Raw genomic sequence first — 10241 nt, 5'->3', positions numbered from 1 at the left:
ACAAGAGCGAGAAAGAGAGGGTGCAGATACAGACTATGTCGTGCTGATGAGGCACGAGAGCAGGAAATGGAGCCAGGGGAGCAGGGATCGCGGAAAGAGAGCAGAGAAAGAGAGAGGCAGGGAGAGAGGTCGGAGAGCAGAAAGAGAGAGACAGTGAGAGAGAGAGAGAGAGAGCAGAGAGAGGGAGAGAGAGAAGAGAGACGAGGAGAAGACAGACACAAGAGAGTTGATACGCGATGTACCTGTGGGAGTGTGCGGCTGCGATGCGTAGCTGTGCGTGACTAGGTGTGACAAATTAGCGAGTAAACATGAGCGCGGAAGAGAATGAGAGAGAGGGTATAGGACATACAGAAAAGCGCGTGGGCGGAGAGCCAGCGAGCGAACCGAGAGGTTGAAAGACGAGACAGCGGAGAGAGTGAGCGGGAGGAAAATATTTATTCACTCTTCTCTCTCTCTTTCTTTCCCTTCTCTCTCTCTTTCTTCCCTTCCCCCTCTCTCTTCGCTCTCTCAACTCACCTCACTGTCTCTCCCCCCGTTTTCTTTCTCTCTCTCTCTCTCTCTCTCCTCTGTCTCTCTCTCTGTCACACGCGTCACTTCCAGTTCACTAATCCTGACAAGCGTTTCCATTAGGCAGTGCTACTAGACACCTATCTAGAAGTGGAATGGTGGCTAAAGCTAATATATTATGTCTCAAAACTGTGTGGAATCGCGTGCTGCGCAACATTTCAAGAACGTTAAATTAGCACATGAAAAATTAGACTTGGAAAATAGTACACACTGCTTCTCTGCTTAGTACTCGAGCAAAAGTGGATGAGTGTGTGGACAACGGTGCCAAGAAAGGACAGCCTTGTAGTGCCGGCGGGCACCGTCAGTGGAAACTGAGAGGAATCTCTTCACTACCACTAGGCCAGTAGGGCACCCGAAAATTATAATTATTAGCACATGAACCCCATGATGCTGTAACCGCGCCACCCACCAAAATCCCAGGTACCAGCAGTGACTCACATGACACACGACATCTGTCAGCTTTCTTCGTGTTGCTCAAATGCTTAAATATGCGACTACGATTATAGCTTATAAACTATATTCTTACAAGCTATATACTTATAACTATAAACTATATACTTATAAGCTATAAACAATATTAGCTTATAAAGTATCATCTGACCAGCCTCCCATCATCTGTCGCCGCACCTGCATTGTTGACCCAGCCCCATCATCTGTCGGTGTGTGACCAGCCTCCCATCATCTGTCGTGTGGACCACTTCTCAGTCGCTTGTGCAGTTAGTCCAATCATCTGTCGACCCGGACTAAGGCCTCATTCACGGTGTGTGTGACCAGCCTCCCATCATCGTCGGTGACCAGCCTATCGTCGTCGTGCTGACCAGCCTCCCATCATCTGTCGTGTGTGTGACCAGCCTCCCATCATCTGTCGTGTGTGTGACCAGCCTCCCATCATCTGTCGTGTGACCAGCCTCCCATCATCTGTCGTGCAGCGCCAACTGTGCCGTGACCAGCCTCCCATATCTGTCGCTGTGTGTGACCAGCTCCCATCCATTCTGTCCCCGACGCAACCTCCCATCATCTGTCGTGTGACCAGCCTCCCATCATCTGTCGCCCGACCAACCTCAGCTGGTAGGCTCTAGGTGCATATCTTCAATAAAACCTCCGCACGGGCACGCGATGGGACCTCGTTCCCAGTGTCAAAGTGCTCACTTCTGCACCTCCCTGTTGGCTCTGAGCACAGCTCCGGGACTCGGGTAGGGACGCATCTGGTAAAGGGTCCGAGGCAGTGGTGTCTACGCCGGTCTTCGCTGCTCCCTTCTGGTCGAGGCCATCCGACCATGAGCCCCTGCAGAGGCAGCACAGATGCACACGTTAGAACATTATTTCGCGCACCGTGTAACACAATTGTTACACACTGTGCAAAAATTGTGACACACCATGTGACGATCGTTACACACTGTGTGACAACTGTTACACACCATGTGACGATCGTTACACACTGTACAACTTTGACATTTACCACGAGCGTGTGTGACAACTGTTACACACTGTGTGACAACTGTTACACACTGTGTGACAACTGTTACACACTGTGTGACAACTGTTACACACTGTGTGACAACTGTACACAACTGCTGTACAACTGTTACACAACTTGTCACAGCTGGCCTGGACTGTTACACACTGTGTGACAACTCGTTGAACACTGTGTGAACCGATCGATACACACTGTTTGAACAACCTGTTACACACGTGCTTGACATCTGTTACACACTATTGACTATGCATTACAACTGTGCCACTGTTGACAACTGTTACACACTTGTGTGACAACTGTTACACACTGTGGTGACAACTCGCTTAAAACACTGTCTGTGACACAACTGTTACACACTGTGTGACGATGTTCCTTGTTACAACGTGTTTACAACTGTGTGACAACTTTATGTACACACTTCGTGTGACAACTGTTACAGCAGCTGTGACAAGCTGTTACACACTGTTGTGACAAACTGTTACACACTGTGTGACAACTGTTACACACTGTGTGACAACTGTTACACACCATTTAGAAATTGATACATACCATGTAACAATCGCTACACAGTGCATGTCAGTCGCTAATGTCGTGTAATTGGGCTATTCCGTCAAGTAGCATAGCCATGGTGATCGCTCAGGCATTTTTGTCTTTGAAACGGGATCCGAATATCTTTGTAAAAATGCGCATTATTTACCGGCAAATTTCGAGCGGAGCATAGAGCTTGAATCTGTTGTTATCTAGCATGAATAAAGTATATGTTGTGTGCGCGGCGAAACTCTCAGAGTATTTTTAATTAATTTCCGTTGCTGTTAATTAAGATCAGTCCTGCTGCCAATGGACGTTATCTACTGTTGTCACACAACAACACCTATTAGTGGGGTGGATAGTTCGACATTTTTTACTTAAGAGTGTGCACTTCTGGGAAAGCAAGCATGAAAATTTGCTCTAGGGGGTGTTGTTGGTATGCCTGATTTCAAAAATTGCCGGGAAACACGCATGTCACTCCAACGGTTCACCGCCAAAAAATCAACAAATTAAAAATTTGGCCACCAGAAAAGCATGTTTTTGCCCATAAATCAGCTGAAGTGCCCCGATTACCATGACTCCTGGCGGTCTTATAACCTATTGTTTTTTGAAGTCAAAGAATGCAATAAAACGCTTGTCAAATTCATAAACTATATCTCCCGGCCAAAAATTGAAACATCAAAATGGCTCCATCACAAAACACTGAGTTTTGCCATAGAATGCAGCTGCTTAGTGCCACCAAGTACCATGATCTTGGTTTTTACATATGTTTTTGAGGTCAACTGAACCCATCTAGAACGGGTATTGAAACCATGTGTGACTATCATAACATCTTCCCGCCCAAAAATCTAATCCAAAATGGCTGCCACAAACACGCATTCTTTGGCCATAAAATGGGCTATAACGTGCCACGCGTTACCAGGATCTAGGTATCTATAACAGTTTTTATGTCAAGGAACCTGCATGGAAAACATGAAATATCCTAACATACATCTTTCAAATTAACAAATACAATATTAAAATGTTTTTAGGTCAAAGAACTTCGCGTTACACATATGTGAAAATCATGATGAAAAATAATGCCATCTATACTCATTCATAATGTTTCTGCTTACACTTTGAAGTTACGCCTGCGTGCCTGCCAAAACGTCGGCTCTTAGATCACAGCGTACAACAAAAATTATGCTTGCCTGATGTGGAGTCACTTGGAAAAGACTTATTCCGTGAAGTTCGCTTCTTGACCACTATCACTTGCTCGCTGGATGGACCGGTTTCATGTGAGAGATAAACTTGCCCTCGAGTAACTGGCCCTGCCCACGATGCAGAGCATTTCGTCAATGGCAACTTTGTGACACAGAAAACCATGCACAATTCTCAGCACTAGCCCATGATCGAAGTTCATGGACAGCTGAATGCAATGGTGATTCGGGAGATGGAGGCGTAAATAGGCCTATCACTGAAAATGAAGCAGCACTGAGACGGTGGATCGGTGGCAGGTCCAGAAACAGCAGTACTATTAATATGAGTATGATGACAAAACATTCAATTAAAAAGTAAGGCACACAGACGCCACGCATGAACAATACCAAGGTGTGCAGAAGGCTTGCTTGGATACCAAACAGATAATTGTCGCATTAGGTGTGGTAGATACTTATAAGGTCCGCAAGAAGACATAGGCAAAGCACCAGTATCAGAAATTTGATTGCGGAGCATTGGACAATATCACTGCATTCACTGACACCATACAAGGTACACTTGGCCTCTGTTGAATTTCTAGCTTCAGGGAACGCAAACCTGCGAAGTCCACTTCCATATCCAACCTGCACAATTAGTTTTCATCTCTTCTGCACGGCGTGTATATATCGTGTCAAGTAAGAAAGTGATATTGGAGTGCCTGCTTCGCACATGAAATTCAATTGCTTGGGCGCTCCATCGTTGGCTCTTCAAATGGTATCATGCGCCAAACAAGCAATCCTGACTTTGAGGAATGCTGCTGAGTCATCTGGACCACATCCGGAAACCTGTTCCAAATGTTGATGGTTTCAACATTGTTGACGGTGTGCCATTGATGCACATGCTTGGAACCCAAGAAGTCCAACTTTCTGCTCAAAAACCATTCGCAGAACTATTCAAACATTGGTGTTCTTCGCCTATATAGAACGCATGCGTACAAGACGTTTGATTCGCGTAGCATGTTGTGCTGGGAGTCTACAGGGACAGCCTAAGGCACAAACACGACAGAACCGTGGATCTGCGTAATCAATCTCCGGAGTGAACAATAACACCAAGATTCCTGTTAACGAGAAAGAACATCTTTCGCCGTGATGCAACAAAGACAGCCTGTTCCAACTTTCAGCCAATGCAATACAAGATTGTCAACCTCCTCCACAAAAAGCTTAGGTGAAACCCACACATGGCCAGATTGCTGTATCATCTCCATAGCTGACCTGTCAGATTTTGTTCTGCCACTCACGAGAAGAAGCAGACCACGGCTCCCTGTTTGTATGTCTTCCCATTTCATTCCATCATGGGTTTACCAATGCTGATGATCAATGGCCCAACAGATACTGATTGGTGGTTATCGCAATTGCAGTGTCAAGTGTTTTACATGGACTGGGAAATAATTGATAGCATTGGTCATGGTGCAATAACTACTACTTACATTGCAGTTGCCACCTAATCTGCCCAGCCGATAGCAATGGATGCAATCATGGGTTTTCTATCTTCCACGCAATATCAGATGCATACTGTTCCTGCCTTCCATGGAATTGCAGTGCATGCGAAGGGAGACGACAGCTTGTGGCTGTTTGCGTGCAGTATTGCTACATCTTAAACCGATTTTTGCTCGATCAGCACTCGGCCATGCTGAGATGAAGGCCAGGGAAAGCAGGTTGTTCCACTCAAAAACCGTTAAGATGGAATACATTTCCTCTGAACTTGCATTGTGCCCGTGGTGAGACAGCCATGTGAAAAGGGCTGTTTATCAGGCAGGGCACATCTGGCGGGACACTTCACTTATGAGGAGACTGAGGCCAGAGATTTTATTTCAGATGATGTTATGGATTTATTGGCTTATTTTTACAAGATTTATGGGGCTTGTTGACTGTGAGAGAGTGATATGATGTCCTCCATGGACTGCCATGCTGGACCACTCTTCAGGAAGGCAGCCAAAGCTTAGGCAGGAACTGACTGTTTAATGTGGGATTACAAAACGGTCATGTACAAAAAGATGCTCCAGGTACACAGATGTGCTTCTGTTCAGGACAGTGTAACAGAGAATAAGACAGCAAATCTGATCATAATGAGACACTGACAGAGATTCATGAATGTTTTAACATAATACATGATACACCATTGAATTGCTTTTACACGGGCATTACACGCCGTGCCTTCTATTGCGTTGCACTGTGTCTTCATGAAATCTGATGGAACGACGTTTTGGCGGACGCGCGAGAGCGTACCTTCCAAAGTGTAACAGAACATTATGAACTGAAGTTATAGATGGCATACTTAAGTTTTTATCATAATTTTTCACGTGTTCTACCCAGTTCTTTGACCTAAAAAAAAACAGTTTTATTATTGTTTTTGTTTAATTTGAAGATGTATGTTAGGATATTTTATGTTTTCCATCGGGTTCCTTGACATAAAAACAGGTATCCTATAACTAGATCCTGGTAATCGTGGCACGTATAGCCATTTTAATGGCAAAAAAATTCGTTTGTGGCAGCCATTTTGGATTTATTTTTTTGGCGGAAGATGTTATGATAGATCACAATGTGTTCTATACCCGTTCTATGGGGTTCATTAACCTCGAAAACATATGTATATAGACCAAGATCATGGTACTTGGGGCACACCTTTTTGGCGGGAAGATTATATCTTATAATATTTGACATGTGTTTTATTGCATTCTTTGACTTCAAAAACATAGGTATATACACCAAGATCATGGTAATCGGGGGCACTTACAGCTGATTTATGGCGCAAAAACATTTTTTCTGGCGGCCATTTTTGATTTTTGATTTTTTGGCGGGAAACGTATAAGAAGTGACATCGTGTTTCCCGCAATTTTTGAAATCAGCATACTCAAAACCCCCTAGAGCAATGTTCATGCCGCTTCTTTCCAGAAGTGCACACCTCAGACACATATCCGCCCCACTATATAGTTCCGTGCAGGGCAGCGGGGCAGGGAAATTTTCCACACTTGAGATACAATAAGATACCCATAAAGATCTAACTAATGAGAAGGGAGAATCCAGTATCCGCGGGATTTAGCACTTCACGTCGGCTCCTCTGTGTGCATGACGTGCGTCAAGGCTCGTGCGACATTTACATGGAATCTTAATCTCGCTGAAGCATCGCATCCGTGCATCACGCCAACGAAATACGACAGAGAGAGGAACGGACTTCAGGGAAGATCGCGTGCTTGTAAGATTCCCGGCATGCGGGGAATGACACGAATGATGAAACAATGGGAAAATAGGCTAACGCTCCATTAGGAGTGTTCCCAACTTTGATATCAATAATGATTAATGATTAATGATTAATGATTGATTTATCCTACCCTAACCCTAACCTAAATGACATTAAACCACACAAACTAATATATCGACCATGACCATATATATATATATATGTTATTACGATCATTAATGACATTAAAGTTGAGAACACTCCTAATGGAGCATCACCCCAAAATATCTCGAACACCTACTGCGAGTATAGCAATTACAGCAGCTGGGTGCACGCGGTTACCTCCGACCACTCCAGATGTTTATGTAGCTGCAATTATCTCATGACGCCGGACAGAAGTGGGCAAGCCGCGTGGGCCCACAAATCACACATCACTCGCATGATTTTCGCAGACCTACAGCACAGATATAGCCTAGCGCAGACCTGCGACTTTTTCATGCAAATCGACAGCGATTCTAGAATCGTTATAAAATTGCTGTGAAATCGCTACGTCTGCAGGAACGTGCAACTGCAACCCGTAGCGATTTTGGTCGCTTTGTGACGAGTTACAAGAAATCAAACTATTTTTGATTTTGGAGCGACTCACGCCTCCAATGCGCTTCAAATTGCTCTAGAATTGCCTTCAAAATCGCATGTGTGCGCACACGCGGCGACACATTCGACGATCGCTTGTGGTTGCAGGTTGCAGCGGACGAGCAACCCAACAATCGCAGAGTCTGCGCTGTAGGCTATAGATATCTGTTGTTGGCCAGTGTTCACTTGTTAGAATATAACTTGCCTTGCAGCGGTGTGCAACCTCATGTATGCGAGAGAAATCTCGTAAAATTCTACGCCAAAATATGATATGCCAAAGTGTTGCTGATATATATATAGTAGTTAATATAGAATTTATAATGGCAGCGATACCTGAAATCCATACTGGTGCTATTCACTGGACGTTTTTTCACTTGTTTACATCTAGTAATTACAAGTCGTTAGATAGACGTTACATGGCTGTATTGTAGTGTTCTTGAACATGGCTCATGTTCATAATAGCATTCTATGGTGGCTTCAGCAGTGCCGTATATCCATCCCTTAAGCATTGGGAAATAACCCAAATATAATTATAATTATAACAATTACAATTACAATTATAATTGCAATTAACCCAAAATAAATGCAATGCTGGAAAATTTCATCGGATCTCTATAGTTCACAGGAAAAATAAATTTAATCTGGATCTAACACAGATTAATTTTATTTTCCTCAAATGCAATGCTGTTACTTTTGTATAAATCCACTCTGGCATTCCCTCGGTATGGCCGTAGTTTTCATGGAATTTCTTCGTTCCGAGTAAAGGAGGCTGCACCGGTAGCGAGGGAAGTTGCGCTCTAACAAATAAACACTTGGCAAGCCAATGCGATCATGGAGTGCTTTCAGGGAAATATCTGTGCTGTACGGTCTGCGAAAATCTGCGAGTGATGTGTGATTTTGCGTGCCCACGCGAGCTGGCCCACTTCTGTCGCGTCCTGGTCATGGATGATTGCAGGCTACATAAACATCTGGAGTGGTCGAGGTAACCGGCCGTGCACCAGCTGCTGTAATTGCTCGACTCGCAGTAGTGTGTTGCGAGATATTTCCACGGTCACGCACGCGATGGTCATGCGCGGACCCGCGTTTGCGTGTTCGGGGGAGGTCACTAGCAGGTCTGCGGCAGGTGACGCCGCGCGTCATGGGGTCGACGGGGGGCGTCACGCCGAGGCGTCACCGCACGTCGCGGAGGTCATGCGGGGTGACGCCGCGCGTCATGGGGTCACGCGGGGTCACGCGGGGCGTCACCGCGCGACGCCGGGTCACGTACGTGAGCGTCACCCCCCCGCCCGCTTGACGTCGATCACGTACCGTGGAATGTCGGAGTAGCTAGCCGGGTCCATGGGGTCGAGCTCTGCCGGGCGGCTGCTGCCCCGTCTTCCTCCTAATCACAGCAGAAAACAAAACATCACATCGTCAGTGCGAAGAACCACACAGCTATGTACAGCTAGCAGAATAACGACCGCCTAGCGCAGGGGTTCTTAATTAACCTGTGGTCCATGGACCCCTTTGGGGTCCGTCCCCGTCCGTGAACCAGGTGCATGCAAAATTTGCTTATGTGCATTTTTATGGGAGGGGTCTGTAGCTTTCACCAGATTCTCAAAAGGGTCCATGACTCAAAAACCGTTAAGAACCAAGTATATATATGGTCAAAATACTCTAGGTATCTTGATACACACGTCACAATACAATACGTATTGCGGTACACAGAGAGACAAAGATATATCATAAACTGTATGCTATGATGACATACCACATATGAAATAATTATGTTAACTCTACAAGTGGAAATTACATTTGCATATTTTTTTCATGAAAATAAACATCAGCAAACTTTCTCGACAATAAAGGGCGGCCCTATGGGCTGTTAAAATTGCCCTCAGCAGTTGAAACCACAAATTCACCGGGGGACAAGTTTAGCTGGAACAGACAGGTTTCACCGAGGCATTAAATAAGTGGAGTGTGTGTGTTAAGAGCTGTGTTGCTGCCTCCGCCAATCAAGTAGATTTCTATCTGGTAGAATCATCGTTAGAACCAATTAAGCAGAAGAATAATTGTAACAGTCCTCGCCAAAAGACGAAATCCTTTACTAGACATATACGGTCTAGTAAAAAATAGATATTTACCGGACCTATATGTTCCTGGACCAAAACATATTAAAATATGAAAACGCGTTCACATATTTATTTCGAATTATTTATTTGAACTGAATTTCAGAAATTTCAAAATCGGAAGATCTAAAAAATAAAAGGAATTTTCAGCATTTTCAAAATCAGGAATGCCCATGAAATTCGATATCCGAGTAACACCTGCGTGAGAATAATGAGGAGAAAATCTGCTCGTCTTAGTATACAAGCTTGTCAATCCGGCCATTCTTGTAGCTGATAATATCGGGGAAACTACCGTTGGTCAGAATATTCCGATAACGGCTATTTCCTAATAAATTAGTTGGGCATCATAATTTAATGCCTCATAGTAAAAGGCCTCATAGTTAGGCCTTAATAATTCAGGCATCATTCTCCCGTGTTTTGTACTCTTGTAGAAAGTTTACAAATCTGCAGCAAACTTGAATTTCTTTTAAGAATGGTGCATGTATATTTTATCACTTATACCCCCGTCACACCGG

At 44.6% G+C, this 10241-nt stretch overlaps 1 protein-coding gene across 1 annotated transcript in view; it reads right to left on the bottom strand.

Moving 5' to 3' along the window:
* Positions 1-1381: 1381 nt before the first annotated feature.
* Positions 1382-10241, bottom strand: part of LOC106816410 (histone H3.v1-like) — a 19596-nt gene continuing 10736 nt past the window's right edge. Inside the window, 4 exon segments of the mRNA XM_014821014.1 lie at positions 1382-1475; positions 1576-1776; positions 1778-1852; positions 8927-8999. Coding sequence (XP_014676500.1) covers positions 1713-1776; positions 1778-1852; positions 8927-8999 — 212 coding nt within the window. The 3' untranslated portion in view covers positions 1382-1475; positions 1576-1712.

Source organism: Priapulus caudatus, unplaced genomic scaffold (genome assembly GCF_000485595.1).
Source record: "Priapulus caudatus unplaced genomic scaffold, Priapulus_caudatus-5.0.1 Scaffold1371, whole genome shotgun sequence".
Classification (NCBI taxonomy): domain Eukaryota; kingdom Metazoa; phylum Priapulida; class Priapulimorpha; order Priapulimorphida; family Priapulidae; genus Priapulus; species Priapulus caudatus.
This window is presented reverse-complemented; position numbering and strand designations above follow the sequence as displayed.